This window comes from Anabas testudineus, chromosome 5 (assembly GCF_900324465.2).
Source record: "Anabas testudineus chromosome 5, fAnaTes1.2, whole genome shotgun sequence".
NCBI classification, from domain to species: Eukaryota; Metazoa; Chordata; class Actinopteri; order Anabantiformes; family Anabantidae; genus Anabas; species Anabas testudineus.
Window position 1 is genome coordinate 22,740,488 of NC_046614.1, and position 19,497 is coordinate 22,759,984.

The 19,497-nt window shown below is 38.5% G+C and overlaps 3 protein-coding genes across 4 annotated transcripts; 1 reads left to right on the plus strand and 2 right to left on the minus strand.

Annotated features, from left to right (window-relative positions):
• Positions 1–4,507: 4,507 nt before the first annotated feature.
• On the minus strand, positions 4,508–16,025 carry ergic3 (ERGIC and golgi 3). 2 transcript variants are annotated; one of them, XM_026348625.1, is made up of 14 exons: positions 15,855–16,025; positions 15,156–15,226; positions 13,916–14,003; positions 13,688–13,807; positions 13,460–13,556; positions 13,212–13,377; positions 12,811–12,868; positions 11,194–11,208; positions 9,978–10,009; positions 9,780–9,876; positions 6,812–6,876; positions 6,553–6,689; positions 5,954–6,009; positions 4,508–5,856 (listed from the first exon to the last, which is right to left on the minus strand). In XM_026348625.1, exons 1-14 carry the CDS (start codon positions 15,940–15,942, stop codon positions 5,777–5,779), a joined length of 1,170 nt encoding a protein of 389 aa, XP_026204410.1. In that variant the 5' UTR covers positions 15,943–16,025; the 3' UTR covers positions 4,508–5,776. The 2 variants fall into 2 exon arrangements, with proteins under 2 accessions (XP_026204410.1, XP_026204411.1); XM_026348626.1 differs by lacking the exon at positions 11,194–11,208.
• romo1 (reactive oxygen species modulator 1) lies at positions 7,704–9,778 on the plus strand. The gene is made up of 3 exons (XM_026348627.1): positions 7,704–7,849; positions 8,896–9,026; positions 9,223–9,778. The coding sequence occupies exons 2-3, from the start codon at positions 8,896–8,898 to the stop codon at positions 9,329–9,331; spliced, it is 240 nt and encodes a 79-aa protein (XP_026204412.1). The 5' UTR covers positions 7,704–7,849; the 3' UTR covers positions 9,332–9,778.
• Positions 16,026–16,812: 787 nt separating the features above from the next.
• On the minus strand, positions 16,813–18,873 carry LOC113153510 (homeobox expressed in ES cells 1-like). The gene is made up of 4 exons (XM_026347170.1): positions 18,712–18,873; positions 17,713–17,846; positions 17,456–17,557; positions 16,813–17,016 (listed from the first exon to the last, which is right to left on the minus strand). The coding sequence occupies exons 1-4, from the start codon at positions 18,824–18,826 to the stop codon at positions 16,813–16,815; spliced, it is 555 nt and encodes a 184-aa protein (XP_026202955.1). The 5' UTR covers positions 18,827–18,873.
• Positions 18,874–19,497: the final 624 nt, after the last annotated feature.

Consider the following 19,497-nt stretch of genomic DNA (forward strand, 5'->3'; position numbering starts at 1 on the left):
TTTAATACTTTTGAATACTGTGTTGAAGCAGAAGATGTAGGTTGGGGCCATATTTAATAAAATAAACTGTCCAAAGGTTCGGCTGTATGGTTTCTACCTGTCTGAGCTTTGCTGAGGACTGATTGTAGGTACATCATGTTGGGGAGCCAGAGAAAAGGCACATGTGGACTGATCCATCTGTCTTCAGCCTGCAGTTATAATAGTATTTCAGGTCTCGAGTTATCACACTAACAAAAGTGTGAGCACCTGGTTCCAGTGCTGCTCAGACTGCGTAGGAGTCCTCAGCTAACACGACTCTTTGGTTTCTTCATCATTTTGCTCAAATGGCCACACACCACATTCCTCACATACTCACTGACTTCACCACTGACCACATCCCATCCCTAGTGTGTTTTATAAGTGAAATCCATTTAAAAATATCTCTTTTCTATAACCTATTAACTTAATTTAGACTATCAGGTCTAGAAGAGTAGGTGCTTCAGTAGCTAGAAAAGGGGCTCAGGATCTCAAGGGGACCAGTGTTACTGGGTTGAGTCACTGCAACACACAGAGGTCAGGTTAGAAATTTCACTTCTTACTTTACATTAAATGTAGGGCAAACCACAAACCTCTCCTTAAACCCCAAACCTCAAGTACTGACTCTAACCATAAGCTAAAGTTTAGGTTAGAGTCTCCTGTCACCAGCTCAGTAAACCCAGTCCTAAACCTCAAATTAAATCTCAACCCTAATTCTAGACCCGACACATTTTGAACCAAAAAATCCCTGGAGGTAAACGCAGAAACCTAAACCTCACGTCTAACTCCAGATTAAACCCTTAACCAAAACCCAGTGAGCCTGCAGTCCAAAAACAGACCCGGGACCCGGGCGTAACCACAAACGGACCCTGACACAGCACATCTTAAATATAAATCATCTTTGAATCTTAAAATCACAGCACAAGCATCGTCCTTAAACCTAAAGTAGATGTGGAATCCAATCTCTCACCTGCTGTATGAGTTCACGACAGCAGCACCAGGGGTCATGTGAAGGGGTTGACCCCGACCTCTGCAGAAATATGAGACAAAAGGTAACGGTGACAATAATCTGATCATCATAACATCGATCTGATGAAGATCAAAATGCTCTAAAGCACTGAGAGAACATTTTCTATTACAGGACTGTTCTCTAAAGGCTGAAATATGTTTCATCTGCATGATTCACTACACACAGATAAATAATGAATGACTCCAGCAATTTATCAAAAATAAATAAATAAACTCAAAGAAATCCCACTATTGCTAAAGTTCTGGATCAGCTCTGGATTTTTCCTTGGCCAGTGCTTTAAAGTCTCACTAAATTTCCCTGAAATGACCCCACACAGGCTGATCACTGAGAAAGTGATGTGTAATACACAGATACAGAGTACCACATCGCAGACACTTAGTAAGTATCAGACTATTCTCTGTGGACTGTAGCGATCACACACACACAGGAAGTCATAGTTACTGTAATTTCATTCATATGCTTTGTTCTTATGTGTGTGTGTGAAGTACATCGTCACCATCTGGTGGCTGACAGATGTAACTTCTGATGATTAAGGAATCAACAGGAGTTTAAAACTAATGAGATACAGAAACGTAAATTTATACAAATTATAACACGTCAGCAGGAGGTGAAATCATTAGTTCTATATTCTGAACATGAAACTGATGACTGAGGTCGTATGAATGTATGAATGTCCATCACTTATTAATATTAATAATATTTCAGCACCTGTTTGATGGATTAACAGGAGCTTTTGTACATTTATGATGCACTAGTTGGTAACTTTTTCACATTTTAAACATGTCCTGTATGGTTTAGCACCAAGTTTATAGTTCTCATAAAATTGTAACCGTGTTGTTTTGAGTAAAAAGTCTCAATCAGCTGTTGATCGATCAGGTTGTTCAGACATACAGTCCAGCTCAGGATGGAGTGTGTTAACGTTGACCATCAGCTTCACGATTTGACCAGTGGTTTATGACTAAGTGCTGCTTTGTGAATATTAGCTGATGATTAAATGACTTTTACTTTGAAGATGGAAACAGCTCAAAACATCAAGAAGAGTTTTTTCTCACAAAGCTGAGTCACAGTTGCCTGAAATGGTGACTTGACTCAACTGTGGCTCACAACAGAAACACAGACTCAACGCCTACACACAGTTACAGTGTGTAGGGGTTACTGTGATTCTGAACTAAAATCAGGCGCGGGCACGACGCTGAGGCTGGTGTATCGAACATTTATTTTCAGTCATTTTAAAAACGTTTGAGGACAATCAAAATATAAATACATTTTAGCTTTCACACTCACAGTCACACGCAACTAGCATCAAAACACACACACACACACACACGCACACAACCCCTGCCCCTGATTTAGATGTTAAAAGGTGCAACAACCATCCATCAACGACAGATTCATCAGGAACTGCATCATCCAGACTTCAGAAGCTTTTCAAATAGAGTGTTGATATTTATGATCCTCAGTGAGACTGAATATGAGACTTAATGCCACAGTCACAAGCAGGAGATTCACACTGAATCAATGTTTTCACATCATTTTGAGTCATGACTGCTGTCACATGATGTCAATTAAGTCTCATTAACCACACAGGGTTGGCTACAAGGTCAGAGGAGATGTTGTGTCTGCCTGTTTGACTACATGTATCATTAGTGGGACAAATTCCTCTGGCAATGACTTTGGCAAGAACTATTCGGACGACACTTTGCACAGAGTAGTGAATAAAAAGTCAACTGACTCAGACTCAGAAATGTTCCTGAATGCAGCAAGAGTAAAACAGCATAACAGCACTGACTAAAGCGACTGACTGTTGGATTGTGAGTTGATTCTCTAAAACCTAACGAATATGAAAACTGAAGCTTTAGAACGGGGATGTCAGCAATTTAATCTGGGCCTGATTTGAAGCTAATGAGCTGAAACATGCAACACCCAGTGTGGTCCTTCCAGAAAACACTTTCTAACCAACTATCTCAGCCCCGGAGCCCGTTTCTGTCTGTCTGACACTCGGGACAGTAGGAAAATAAACACACAGGGCAGAAACATCTGGGTCTCATATGGTGACTCGACATGTGAGTCGTTTGAATCAATCCAACATTTGCACTTCTTTAGTCTTCTTGTGGTCTTGAGCTTCCTGCTGCCTCCCTGTCATTTACTGACTAAAACCTCTGGATGAGAATAACACTCTCATCCGGGGGGGTCATTGGGTCATCCTCCTTTAACAACTCCCATAAACCAAATTAACAAAAAACCCTACAACACACATCGTAAGCTTGTCCTTTAACAACAGTGCACAGAATAACAGAAAGAATAGAAGCAGCCCTTTCCCTATATTAAAAATCTCATCTATTTAAACTGAGTGAGGTTTTAACACTGGCTCAGTTTAGTGCAACACTTCATCTGGTCGGATTTACGTGTCTGTACGTCTACATGAACACAGACACTAAGAGGGGTAAACATCATATGAACGGTGCGACTTCAGGGAGAAGCGTCACTTAGTCAATTAGAGAGTTACAACGATTTCAAACATTAGGAGCTGGAAACTGGAAATTTACAGGACAGAAGCAAAGCTGTCATTGATCGGCAGCTGAGAGCGGACGAGAAGAAAAGGAAGAACAGCAGAGCACAGTCTGAAAATTGTGTCACTGAAAGTTTCGAGCTTCGTGAACTCAGTGCAAACCTGGGGACAAAAGGAACTCGACCACAGGATGAAAATCGCTGGTTTATGCACAACTGCCACTTAAACACTGAGCAAAACTGACTGTTCTCTGAAGGAATTTGGCTTCTTAAACACATGGCTCCATTCGCTGATACACGACCTCTGGCTAAACCAATCAGTAGGTTTTTATTTAAAGCCACTATGTCGACAGACAAACATGAAGCTGTTTGCAGACGTCTACATTGCTGCAAACATCTCTGAATAGCTGTGCTGCTGTTGTGATCACTGGTGTTTTCCCCCAGTTGCAGTAACGACAGAAACAATCACAGTTTCGTGGGGTGGATTAAGAACGAGGACACGTCTCTCTCTGTCAGAGCCTCAGAAACGACAGCAAACACAAAAGCTGCCAAGAAAACAGGTTGTTATACGTCAACTGAAAGAAACAGCAGCTCTTAAATCCACATCGTTCTCGATCGACACGTTAAATAACTGTTTCTTTGTTAAACTGCTACTGCACAGCGCTGATGAAAACACTGAGATGAGCTTGGATCTGACTGTATCAGCTCACCAGGAGACGACTGGCTGGTCACACAGTAAGATGCTCTATAAGAGCTGCTGCAGATCAACCACGATGAGTTTAGCTGCATCACCAGACATGTTTTACCCAAAAGTCTCCATCCAGCTGAAGTTTAGTTTGTTGTCACATCCACACCCAAACATCCAACTCTGGCACGCAGCTGAAACCACCACCAACAGAACACCAACCCCGATCACAAACCGGTACCATCAGATAAAAATGCAACACACAGTGGTTTGAAATGATGTGAGGCCAACAATCCTCATTTATAGTGTCATATCAAGTTCATTTATAATCAGATTTGAAAAAGTTTTTTCAGTTTGTATCAGAAAGGTCACGTCTTTAAAGGAACATGTCACCCAAAATGTTTTTATCAGCTCCATCTCTTGATGTCTGGAGCAGCAGGTTTGATTTTTAAACATTTGTCCACATGTCTTGAGGTACTCATCACACTGATACTCTCGTACTTAGATCAGTTTTTTCATGAGAAACTAATTTAAATATGAGTTCTGGATACTTAACTGCACGTGAGGAGAACTTATAATGCTGCCTATATTCTGTTTTTCTGTTAGTGCAACAAATCCTACGCCCACTGGTTCTTACTCGAGACAGAAACCTTTTAAACTTGCTAACAATTAAAAGCACTACATACTTTTCCTAAAACAGCTGCTGACTGCAGTTTATAGGTTTGTTCCTCAAACAGGAGGAAAAAGTCCATTTGTTAGGGACTATTTCCAGCAACAGGGCGGTGAATGTGGGACTGACTTAAAATAAACTACAGAGTGTTTGTGTGTGTGTGTGTGTGTGTGTGTGTGTGTGTGTGTGTGTGTGTGTGTGTGTGTGTGTGTGTGTGTGTACATAGTAATAAAAAAACATGTCTCACAGTGCAGCAGTGATTTTTGACAACAGCTCCAAGATGTTCCAGACTTCATCTGACACCAGACTAACATCAAAACAGTATTTTGTCAGATCACGATGTGCGATTTAAAAGACGTCTTCAATGAGTTCTAATTTAGGTTTACATTTAAATACGAGGTTACACGAGGTGAGTAACTATTAAGAAAATATTTTGGGTGACATATTCCCTTTTTTCTTGGCTCCACCACAGATGCTGAAGTGGGGCAGATGAACATGAGGAAGTTCCATGAAGAAGCTTCCGGAGGCTGAGTCTGAGTCGATGATGCATCCTCCTCTCTGCTCACTCTCATCTACAGTGTCGGATTTGTCCTGTTGGCATTGAATTTAACAGTGGAGAAGAAAATTCAAGTCTTCCCTGGTGCTTTTCCAGAAGGAGGTGAGAGGATTTAAAGACGTGGCTGAATTAAAACCTCTCTGTCTCTCTGTAATTCTCTCATTCAGTCTGACAGGAGACAGAGAGAGGATGGGAAAACAAGCGGCTTGCTCCAAACGTCGGCTCTGCCTGTCTGCCCCTCTTCTTTTTTCTTTTCTGTCTGCTTCTGCGGCTTGATGAGTGTTGCACCTTGGAGGCCAGCAGGTGGCGCTGTTAGGACGCCTTGCCCAGCTCTATTTTCTTCTGGATGGCACGAGCAGAGTGGTAGATGAGCGAATCGATCAGACCAGCAACTGCAGGAGAAGAACAGACAGGATAAAGAGTCAGACTTCGCCTACTCTAACATTTTAATTTGTAACACTCATCTCCAGACCGTATAGAGGCACTGACCTGTAAATACGCCTCCAATAATGGCACAGACTCCTGTTAGAAAGTGTGTGAATGATCTGAACACAGAGACAGAAAAGATATATTTAATAATGAGAGTTGAAAATGCTCTTTTTTATCCAAAATGAAATCATTCAGCCTCAAATATCATTTGTTTAAACCACTACAATGAATAAAACTATAAAACTGTTTATAAAACGTCCTAGCTCAGATTTACACAGGCCGAGTCTGCAGTTACTAACACAGGCTTCTTATATTTCCCTCCATCCTGAACTCTAGTGTCTCCACTGCCATGTAAAATTACATTTTCCAATTTTAAATTAATCTTAGCAACACACTGCACCATGCATTTGCAGTTAAGTGCTAATTCATGCAGCCACTTTCAGTATGATGATGCACCCATATATACCTGATATGGTGCATCTCTGTAACATAAATGTTGACTGTGAGAGATTACATATGACAACTAAGTGTCTGCAACTTAGTTTAGGTGGGGAATTAACAAATTAAATCATTTCAACTTAAAACGTGTGGTTTGTGCTTTGGAAACTGTTCAGCAGTAATGTACTGTGGACATACCGTGCTGTGTAAGTGTCTCCTACCTGTGTTTCTCTGTGAATTTAACCATCATTGGCGACAGCTCATATAAAATGAAGACGCCCGGCAGCCCTTGGTCTCCTATTAGCCCGTTGGCTACTTTCTCGTGTCTGGTGACGGAGAACTGATTGGTTTTTACCACCTGCAACAACAACATGACAACAAAACATCCATTAATTTAGACTGTTAACAGTAAAGCTGAGTCTGGGAGCACTTAAAAAAAAAAAGTGGGTAAATCAATTCTGAACAAAATGTTGGACTCACCTCTCCGTCAGTTTTCACATAGATTGTAGGAACGATTTTCACAAAATACTGGTACATCATTGATGCTGTGTGGAGAGAAGGGGAAACCCTCGTTATATTTAAATATGAATGTGAACACACAGAAATAAAAACCCTAAATCATAATGACTCTAACACAGATCACTTGTATTTGTCCTTTTGATATGATGAGCTACAGATTTACAGCTTTTCATTTGTAATGACCTCAATACCTCAATAACCTTATTACATGACAGGAAAGTGCTTCTTATAGACATTTGTCTGGTTACAAAAACTCAGTAATGATGTATTTTATATGATTCATAAATACAATTCTGGAAATATTAGTTTATCTGTAGATCTGCCTGATATCATGTTGAAAATATAGGAGCAGTCTCAAATCAAATAATAAAAACAGAGGGAAGAAAAATCATTAAAGTCATTAAATAAAAACCACAAATAAATTCAGCTCTTTATTTTAAAGTCTGTTTCATCAGGTCTACTAGGGGTTCACTGCCATGGACATGTATATAGAAGTGACAGATTTTTCTTATTATAAATTATTTGTTTGTTTTGTTTGTTATGTTTGGACCGTCATCATTAAATATGAACATTTCTTATTTGGCAGCTGATACATGATGTATAAACACATAACCTGTTGTGGTAGTTTGTTCTTTAAAGTAATTTAAAGTGAAGCATCTTAAGATATTTATTCTGTGAGGTTTTCTTACTTTGACATTAAAATACAACAGATAAAACTTATGAACACTCCTGTTGAACTGACTTAATTATTAAACTCTCTTTATAAAATCTGTTTTATTTCTAGGACTATGAATTAAATCAACCACTAGATGGCGCTGTTTATTTCTCCTCCACGTTTCTTCTTCTCTGTTTTTTGCGTTTCTTCCGTTTTTCCCTTCTTCCTGTTTCCGGTTATGGAGGTCTACTAGAAAGACATTTAAACGTAGCTGCACTCATAAATACCACAAACCGAATCGAAGTAGGACCCAGAACAACTTTATTCTAAAGACACGTTTCAAGGTATGGTCTTTGTGAGACGAATGATTGAGAATATGTAGAGGAAAGACATAAACCGCAGGTGTTTGTTTGTCAAGGCCACAGGTGACGTTAGCATGCTGGGCTAGGCTAACGTAGCACAACAAACGATCCGGTGGGTTAAAGATTAAATTTAATAAATTTAGCGTTAGTGGGATTTGAAGGAAGCGGAGAAACTCAGTAGACACTCCATGTGTGTTTGTTTTAATAAAAACAGCAAAGAAAGCGCCAACTTTATCAGAGGTGTGTAACATGACGTTAGCTTAGCCTAGCTTCAACATTAGCTAGCTAACGTTATCCAGTAAAGATTTACCAAGCTAATCTGTTCAGACGCATCTATCTTGGATAACTAACGTTAGTTAACCCAGTGTTAACCAGCGATTTAACAACTAAAAGTGTTTAGTTAACGTAAACGGTTCAAATAAAGGTAGCGTTAGTTGATTTAGGGGGTTAACTAACGTCATCAGTATTTGAGTAGCTATCATTTAAAGGTTTGTGGAGAAATTAACCTTGTTGCAAGTGAATGTGTAAAAGTATAGTGTGTTGAATATTTTAAAAATGCTTGAGTTCATTCGTCCATGATGCTGTACACTAAGTAAATACAGTAGAGGCACCACACAGCTGTGTTCAAATGGGTCCAGAAACACCTCAGAAAACTAAACAATTAAACATTTTGAGGAAGACACACCGCCTTTCTGAGCAAAACACTGTCGCTTTTTAAAGTTGCAATACCGTTTCTTTTCCTAATAGATGTGTTGATTTGTTGTTTTAGCTTCTCAAATGTGATGGTTTGATGTTTTCATTTTCTATTGTTGTAGTTCATGTTTGTGCATTTCACTCTTAACAAGATAACTATTTTAAAATGTCACATTTATATAGATATTTTTCATTATTTGTGAATTTCTTTCACAGTTTCTTGATGAATTGTTGAAATTACAGCTTCCCATAATGCTATATTATATATCACACTAAAAACAAAAGCCACAGACTGACAAGATACTGATACAAGTCCTTCTCTCTACTCTCTCCAGATGCCAGTGGCTGTAGGTCCATATGGCCAAACCCAGCCCAGCTGCTTTGACAGGGTCAAGATGGGCTTCATGATGGGGTTTGCAGTAGGAATGGCTGCAGGCGCCATGTTTGGCACATTCTCCTGTCTAAGGTAATGCTAAACTTACCGAGCACTCACAGACACGACTTACTTCATATGTGAACTGGTCCCTGAACATCAGGGACACTTCATCACATACAGTATTTAATAGTGACAACTATTGTAAACCCCTAATAAATGTGAGGCTAAATGTTTGCCTGCTACAGTTGAGATCAAATAAAATGGAAACTGCCTGTTTTGTCCTCAGGGTCGGCATGCGTGGCAGGGAGCTAATGGGAGGAGTAGGGAAGACCATGATGCAGAGTGGAGGGACGTTTGGCACCTTTATGGCCATTGGTATGGGCATCCGTTGCTGAGGGGCACGAGGGATGCCTTCCTCTACTTCAATACAACTATACAGCTAAAGGACTTTTCTTATATCAAACCCAACTGTCTGTCCACTCAATGCTGTGACACTATCAACCTGAAGTTTAGTTTTGTCAATAAAAATTCAAATATGTCAAACGGGTTTTTAGGAGTGGATCTCTTATACTTTCTGATGCTGCCGATGTCCTGTTGAGTGACACGCATGCAAAACAGCTGATTTTTATCTTTAAGGAGAATTCTGCGAAAAGCCCTTCCTTGTCGAGAGTGATGGTACACGTGGCCGCATTCACGTAAATGACTTGATCAGCTTTGACCTTGAACCCAGGGGTTTGAAATTTGTAACTAAATGTATTTAATTTAATGTTGGTGTTCCAGTGCTGGTTATTGTTATTCCTACCAGAATCATAATGAGAACAGTAAAACCATGAAATCACTGACCTTGTGGTGCTGTGACGTCTGTTCCATCCAGAGGGTTTACAATACCTGGGTAATCTTTACCAAACGACAGATGTTTTATCAGATGGGTCATGTTTATCTGCAGGATCACAGAAATAGTTTTTATTATTTGCAATTCAGCAATTAGAAATAACATCTTTAAGCACAGAGAAAACAAATTAGCTCAGCTGAGTTACTCACGTTATCTAGGCCAAAACTCTGTAGGTCATGAACTGCAAACAAAGAAAAAACCTCATTATTCAACTTGTTAATTACCGTTATTCTAGACAGCAATATGTGAATGTGTCATGAGTTACAGGTCTGTCAGTTTGTGATTGATTACTGCCCTCAGTAGATTCAAGTGTTAACTCGGATTAGTTGATAGATGAAGTGCAGTAAGATAAAGCTGAAGCTCACAGTCACACACGTTCATAAACAGAGTTAGCTTCATGTCGAACCACGTCTACAGTGTACTGTGAACTTTCAATATTACATGAAGGCTTGGACTTAGGATCAGTGACTGTAATAATGAGTAAATGGGCTTCCCTGCTGTGGATTTTTTTGCAGCTTTGGTGTAAACTCGCCCACTTCATTTTAAGCTTGCACTATTAAAGCTGGTCAGTGGGTGTCCACAGATTGAGCACACTGAGCTAGTATACACAGCAGATATGTGGACACTCAAAACATGCATATTAAGCAAGAAGAGTCCATCATCAACATAAGATTTTCTTGAAATGGGTTCTGCTAATACAGCTTTCTTGCAATTTTTTTCAACCACAGATTGATACAGAATAATGTTTGGCTATCAGGCTGCAACTAGTAATAAAAAAACTTAATTGGTTTTGTCTACAAAGTGTGAAAGATTTTTCAAAATGCTTATTGCAGTTGCAAAGTCATCCTAAGTTTAGTATTACGTACCCAAAAAAGCTTGAAAAATGCTTTTGTAGCATTTTGTAATCAGCACATGCAGCTGTCTCAGGTGTCTTGGAGATAAGTGTGTTAACATTATGAGTTTGGAAAAGCCCTAAACAAAACTGTGATACAGCTGCAATCTCCAGGCAAAACTAGTAATATAAGTTAACAGGAAGATTAGTTATATTTGCAACACTCAGTAGGATTTAAGAACTAAAAAGTGGAAACTATAAAACAAAAAGCTGATTAGTTGAATATAAATAACTCATTTTTTGGTGTAAAATAATGGATCTGAAATACAAATTTCATCATTCATCATTACACAATCTGCATCTGCATCAAATGGGCATTTAATTTAAATACAAAGTGTGGTTGTAGTGTGTCCCTGCAATCCTTAGATAAAACATAAATTCACTGAATTGAGGTTGTTCAGTGAATGCATGAAAATGCAATTTGCATGAAAACTTCTAGAAAAGAAAAGATCTGCGAAGAAAGATGGACTTACTTTCCACAGCGTGCACTGCAGAAAGAAGAGAAAAGAGTCACTATAAGGAAGCAGGTAGACAACAAGTGTGTTATGTTAATGTGTGTGAGTGTGCAAGGAGGGGCTGCAAAACACTGACATGTTTTTAATTTTCTTATGTTGTAATTGTATTAAGAGTTGAATGATGGTGCATGAGGACACTGTGCTTTTAAAACGTACAGATTCAAAGTTTAAAGTATTAAAAGTTTTGCATTTTTGTTCTACAAACGATTGATCTGATCCTCTTGTGATTTAGAGTCAGAGCATTATGCAGCCCCAAACACACACTGCAGTGTGATGTGGTCCAGACTGATTCATGTCAGCCACAGTCTCTTCTGCAGTTAAACCCCCAGGATATGTGAGTCTTATCTCTTGTTTCTGCTCCTAAGCAGTCAGATATCCCCTCAAATCAGGCTGATTCAAATACATTCAATCTCAATCGCACAGCCAGAGATCAGGGAGGAAACTAACAGCAACAGTGGTTCGGTGCACCTCAAACTTCAGCCACCTACATTTGCACTACAGCCTAAAAACTGTGGTGTATTGTAACTGTTCTGTTGTTTTTCAGCATTTATTAGTCTGTTGCAGTTAATTTCTTCTTCTTACTTAATGTTTGCATGAAGGAAGGTTTTAGTAGGCAGGCAGGACAGAGCAGTGCAGTCAAGACAAAAACAATGGCAGGGCAAAAGTCAGCAAGCAGCAGCAGTGAGATGAAGATGCAAGTAAAACAAATAGAAATGAAGACAAATTATAAGGAAAACACGAAAAGGTGAACTTTGGATCAAAAGCAAAATGCACCCATCACAGCAGATACAGTTTACAGGAACTTATTTTACTTCTACAGTGAGATTTCCACTATAGGGTCTTTAGAGACAGTGGAATCATGGACAACTCAGACTTAAGTTTAAACCACAGGATTCATTCAACTTCAACATCAGCTTCAGTTGTTTTTACATGAACAGGTCCATTAATACAACACATCTGACCTGTGTGTGCATAACAATGTGATGACCTGCAGTCAAAGCACTACTCAGAGACTACCATCCCTTTACACACTGCTGAGAAAAAGAAAGTGCCACTGTATTTTAAATATGATGCTATGATAATGAATCTTTACTTTTGATTCCGGACCATTACAGAGCTGCACAGGTCAGCTGGGTTCAGAGCTGAACTGTTTTAATTACCACATTGTGATGAATATGGTTTGTTAATAGATGGTGATGGTTGTGGACATAGGATTTTATGCATGGGTTAATAGACGGATGACTAATAAACACATATCAAAAGTTACTGAATGCTCCTTATTATGGCATCATAGGGAAACGTGCTTAAATTTACTTCAAGAATGGATTTGCACAAAAAGGTAAAAGTGAACTAGGAGTATATTTTATCATATCATAGCAACACAGCTAATGTGTGTTTCTAATGCAATGTAACAGCCCAATTAACATAATAGTGTTTTTAATTGTCTCTTAGTTAATAATGAGACACGGAGAACATTCGTATCACACAGTACATGTCATCTGATACTGCCACAGGGCGTTTAAAAACCTTTGCATAGTGATGTCTGTGTAAAGCTAAAAGAGCAGCAGGTCTTACCGTGGACATGAGACTGCTGGAAACTTTTTCCAGGAGCAAAGTGGAAATTTCCTGCCACCTAAGCCACAAAAGATGGGAGCATTAATAATAACAATAATAATAATAATAATATGACTGTTGTCACTATTGTTGGAAGGAAATAAAGATGTAGCATCTTAACATTGTTGTATCTCATTTCCCTTTAGTCCAAATTAACTGTACAGTTACAGTTAAACCTATTTTTTGTTAAAAGATGAGTTTGGACTGAAATGTCACATTCTTATGACCTGTACACCGGTCTGTGTCTGCAGGCTACCGCATTCCCTCTGCTCGTTTGGTACTTTCAAAAAATTCTGCAACATCCTTGAGGGACTATTAAAGTTTTCTCCTGTGAAATAAGATCATCAGGAAGACTGAAATACCTTGTTGACTTCAAGGATGCCATAAACTTGACAGCCTTCATTCTTCTGTTCCTGCATCTTCTGTGTAAAACCCTCCCTCTTACACTGCTCGATGGTGTCAGCGCTCTTGAACGCCCATCCTCGCCGCCGGTACGCCTCCCGTACGTCATCACAAGTGTTACAGCATCTGTACACACACACAAGGCAGTAAATATCGGGCTACAGAGAAAATACAAATACAGAAAGCAGAGTCTGTGTTGGTGTCTTACTTGAGGTCTTCTGTTTCAGCTCCGTAGCAGCTCTCACATCTGTTTGGGTCAAGTGTACTGGGGTCGAACACTTCACCATTGTCAGATTTACCAAGTTCTACACACACCAAAAATAAATATATAAATAATTTAAGAAGAAACTAAAAATCGTCATGATTTTCAACCAACAAACGTGACTTAGTTCTGACCTAAATCACATTTAAAGGTCAGAGTAGAGTCACTGTTTACCATGTTTCTCTGCTTCGATGGTGACTGGCTTCAGGTCTTTATCCAGCCGCTGTTTGAACAGATTATGTTCAACATCTAATTGCTGCTCTCCGGCTACATCCATGGCATCTATACTAAGATCTGACGTGGGGAAAAAAGAATTAGGGCAGGTTGGTTATTTTTTCATTATTAACATGTATCATCTTTGACATGTTGGCTTCATCAGTAAAGGTGACAGTAGGAACTTACAGGCACAGGGCATGTGAGGAAAAATGATGTCTATGTTGATTTTCAGTTTGTCACCTCTCGACGTGTCAACATAAAGCTCAGGGTGGACCTGCACAAACCAAACAGCACAGACAGATTTTAAGCATGGAATATTATTATTACATATTTTCTGGTGAATGTGAAACTGTACAATGAGATTTGTAAAAACACATCAATACATACAAGTCTCAAATTGTCAGACCAGTTATCCTGATTAATAAATGTGAACAACACAAAGACAGCCATGGATTTTACAGGTGTATATCCTGATTTGGAGCCTTCAGTGTATTGAGGTAATCAGACCAGTCTGACAGGAAACGCCACTGAGGGCTGTAAGGAGGTGAAAGCTTACACCAGGCAACCATTGTCATTATTATCATCATTGCTGTTTAATTTTGCTGGAGTTAATTGCTAATTGATTGCTCACTTTAGCCAAGGAAACCTAGTTTAGCAAACAATATTTAATTTGCTGTGGTGTAGAATAACAGAAGCAGAAAATCTGAATGTTTGAAAAGCTGGCGAAAGCTACTATTATAACAATACAACAATAATCAATGCAATCGTCACTCATTAATTGACTAATCACTGCAATAATGGAGTAAATGTGCGTATTTTGTAAAAAGGTGTATTTAAAGGCACTTAAGTAATCTCACAACTGGAAATCCATGTACACATGCATCAGATCAACAATCAAATGTCTTCTCTATGGTCCTGGACTTAGTTTGGAAGATTGGATTGGAGATTTTAACTGTACAGTGACTGAAGATGCTGCTTCCAGACTTTTGTTTGTTGTGTCTCTATCAGAGCACACTGAGCGGGAAGTTCTTTTACAACAAAAACTGTATTTCACAACAAAAACTGTATTTCACAAATACAAGGTGGCAACCAACTTATTCAGACTTCTACAAAGCATCGCTCAATGTAATGATCTCTCTTTTCATCAAGTAACTTCCTCTCTGTTACTTTATCTGTCTACAGTATTTAGCATTCAGAAAACTGATGTATACATGCCAGACAAACTGCCGTTCTTTAGAAGAAATCTGCCTGGATAAAAGTACATTTACTTAAGAACTGCAGAAATACTTTTAAGAAGTTTATTTTAAATCACAGTTTTATTTGCCATAATTTTCAAACTTGTACCTTCGTGTTGTTGTCTAATCCAATACTGATTAAAATACATAGTTAGTGGAGTACTTATACTGGATAATGTGGATATACTCACCTCCTTAGTGAGATAATACTGCAACTCAGAGACAAACAGGATAAACATGATGACACCGCTGATTATGGTCACTGCAGAGACACAATGAATGCATGTTAGGAATCATAATTATTATTTTTTTTATTCCGGTGGTGGGTAAGTGAATTTAAAGTAAACCCCCCCTTAGATCATCAGTTTTTTTTTTATCTTGGTTATCGTGGTTCAACATATCTGTACAAACAGAACACAGCTACGACCATTAAAGTGTTATACTAAATATAATGTAATATAACTAAATATAATGTTAAACCACAGCAGCGTGTTTTTATTACATTTTTAAAATCTATATTTTTAATAATTAACAAAGTACAGTACGTGAAAAATCACTCTCTGCTCTTTTAAAGTGAATAAGCAGTATAAATACATCAGATTAGATTTTATCACAGGTTTTCCAGGAAAACACTGACAGCTTGATAAATATTCTCATTTTTATTATTATCCCTGTTGTAATGTTGGTCTATTGCGGAGTTTAAAGTGTTTAATTCCACTGCTGTTCAGGTTTATTCAAATTTATAAAGATCTAATTAAACCGCAACTCCTTGTTTTTAATATATTTGATAACTAAAAGAATAAAATCAGTTAGCATTGTTGTTAGCCGCAGCGGCTAACAGCCTGTATGTCTGAATGGCTGCTCCTCTCTTATCATTTAAAGCCTCTCACCGGTCGCTCCTCCCCACGTCTTCACTCGGAAATCCTCCAGAGTTTTGGGATAAGCATCAAACTGTTTCAGCTTGTTAAGCGTGTCCATTTTAAAGCACAAAACCTCTGCTGAGCACAGATATTACCGATAGATTCCTGCACTACAGGCACACATCAGTCCTCCGCTTTCACTTCCGGGACAAACACGGGGCACGGCTCCACCAATCAGAGCATTCCGCGTAATTTTTTTTTCTGTTACGTAGCAACGTGTATGGAAGCCCCAAAGGGCACAAATAGATAAATAGATGTTTAAACGCATATTTAAATTAGATGTTTTGGAAAAAATAAGATTAAATATTTGATTGTCTTTGTATTAACATTGTCTTTGACTCATTCCAGTTTTTAAGAGGAATAAATGTAAGTGCTGTCGAGATATTTTCATTTATTCCACAACATTATTAGAATGAAGTCCAACATTCAAACATATTAAATCTTCTGCACTTTAAACACCATAAAATAAAATTAATTTTGGGTCTGGTTCTACTGCTAACTAAGTTGCATATTTTAACTTAAATTATTAATGAAAGGTGTTTCAATAATTTTAACTACCTGATTTATATCAATATTGTATATGAATAACAAATAAAAACACTGCATATCAGTAATAAACAAACAGGACAAACACAGGATTCAAATATTTTAATTAGCTTTATAAGACTTTGTACAACTTAAAAATCAAAAACCTATACACATATTAAGACACTTTAATATTATAGAGAGAAAGAGAGATCAGGAACAGACCTCATCATCCTGGTTGTCAGACAGACAGACAGCAGATTTACTGAACACACTTCATTAGTATTACTGTGTGTATAGTACAAATGATTGGTCAGTTAATTTACATGTAAACAACAATTCCCCCACAACATCAGAATCATAATAAAAGGTAAGTAACACATTTTCAAGTCCTTCATCAGCATCACATCTCCTCCTCTACCTCATTCTGGAGATGAGAGGCGAGCTGCTGGGCCAACTCCAGGTTACCGCACACGCCCTGCTTGTCCTTCAGTTGGTCTACGATGTCGTGTCTGACCCCGAGGTCAGCCACGGCTGTCCGGACCAGTTGCAGACGGGTTTCTCTGAGGGAACGTCTCAGCTTGGCCCTCCGATTCTGAAACCAGATCTGAGAGAGAGAACGATAGAGGCAGGGTCATACATGTGTTGACATAAGGAAATTTCCCCTGTTGTTTTTGTGTACTTCTTATTTTATAGTGTTAAGATGAAAAACGGAGTCCTGTGCAGAAGCTTTGGGCACTTTAGATGTTTAGGTTTACGTTGCTTAGATCACAGATGCATCTAATAAGTCCCAAATTCATGCAATACATGGTGTGCATGGGTACCTGGCAAGTACCTTGAAAATGAGGACCTGTTCTCTCCTGTAATCAAAATCAGCTTTATTAGCAAAGAGGTTTTGAACATAAAAGGAATTTGACTCTGGTTTGTAGTGACCCTGGAGCTGCAGAACATTTTAATGAACACGTTTCCTCACAAATAGCCTAAAGATTTAGTGATTGAAGGTTTAGATTTCATTTCAGTTATGAAGACAGCGTGGCTTGCCGTACCTGTATTCTGTCCTCGTCCAGGTCGAGTCTTTCTGCCAGATGCTCCCTGAGCTGGATTCCTGGGTAACAATTAACCTGAAACACTGTCTCCAGGACATTCACCTGCACAACACACACAAATAAAGAAGAACAGAACATAAAGACATGTTGGATGTCATCAAATGTCTGACACAAACTGTAAGACAGTTCTTTTTTAAGATCACATATGTCTGGATGACTAATAAACTGACTGATCGACTGATCGACTGATTCATTACCTGGCTGTTGGTGAAGGCAGTGCGAGGCCTGCGTCCAATGTACCAGTGTGATGTCGGCCTGGTGGAGTTCATCTGCTGAGGATGATGCTGTTGTTGCTGTTTAAAGCAAAGAGTGCTCCCACTGTTCTCATTCTCTGCTCCACAGGACACCAATGGAGACACATTTCAAAATAAAGGCATACATTTCAATGGTTTAATAGTATCAGTGTAACATTTATATCCAAAATACAAATGTGTTTTATATTAGTTTTTAATGAAACTTTGACATTTTGTCGTAGATTTCACTTCAGTAAAGTTATACAGTATTTAGCTGAACTTGCTGCATGTGTTGTACAAGAACAACTTGTTTTGTTTCACAAAGCTGCAAAAAATAGTTTTTTTTCACCAGTTACAGATGAACTCATAGGAAAACTAGAATTAGTTTCTATCTGTCCGAAGTCCAAATATAGTCACACAAATGATTCAATGATTTAGTGAGTTTAAAAAATTAACACTGAAACAATAGATGGCAATTAGACCCACACACAGCACATTTACTTGACAACTACAGTATATTTCCATGTTACTTTACCCTTTAAGCCACTTTCATATTGTAATGTTGTACTTTTTTGTCCATACTACATTTATTTATGAGCTATAGTTAAGTTGATTTTCAAATTAGGATTGAACATCTAAAAAGAATATTTCATAAAATATTTTTGATTTATTATGGTTTAAACTAATCAAATTGGAAAATAAAGAACTGAGTCAAACATGAAAATACGAATTACATTTTACTTTGACTTTTGATTTTTCTGCTAATTTGCATTTTTACTTTACTTCACATGTGCTATACCTGAGTAGTTGTACTGTATAATATTGACACTTTTACTTTAGTAACTTAACTGAAAGCTTCTTCAGCTGCTAGATTTATATGGTATTGATTCTTTATAAATACAAACAACTTTTCAATGCACTTTACTTGTAGGAACATATTTAAGTTGAACTTTTGCTCCTCACCTGTCCAGGGTCGGTGGAGGCAGTTTTCAGGTTTTTCCAGGTCCAAACCAAGAATCCGATCGATGGAAAATGCCGGCCTGCTTTGTGCCGTCACTGGAGCCATAGTGAACATCATAATGATCGATCTGATTAACTGATCAACAAACAGCCCTGTGAGAAGAATCCCTCCAGTTTGGTAGGAAACTACTGACAAAAACAAGTTCCACAGGTCGATATGCTCACAAAAAACAATCACACTGGTGCTGTTGTTCCTTTACTTGGGACTGTTGGTCTAACAGACACGTGAAATTAGTCTGAGGTACGAGTGAAGCAGCAGGAAGACAAACTGCTGATGGCTGGTTTAAAAGGGAGAGGAGGATTTACACTGGCCACCAATTAGAATTAAGAAGCAGTTTTCCATGTGAATGAGATTCCCTGAGGTTCCATACAGCAGCTAATCTCTGCTGAGAGAGTGTGTGTCAGTGTGTGTGTTACTGGGAGTTAGTCCACAATCAAATGCTACAAACTTTGTGGGAAACACAAACCCAGCATGCGTCTATGCATGTGTGCGAGTGTGTCTGGATGTGAGTTTTCCCTCAGGTGAAACACCATGTGAGTGTATATGTGAGATTAGGACGAGGAGCCATTTTCAAAAACCGCCACCATGACACAAACAAAAAGCAGAATCGAGTCCTTTTCTTCTGAATTACCAAAGTAGAAAATCAGTTTAGTTTTCACACTGAAAATTCACCCGACCTTCTGTCACAAGTCTGTGGCTGAGTATAAACTAATAATAATAATAATGTT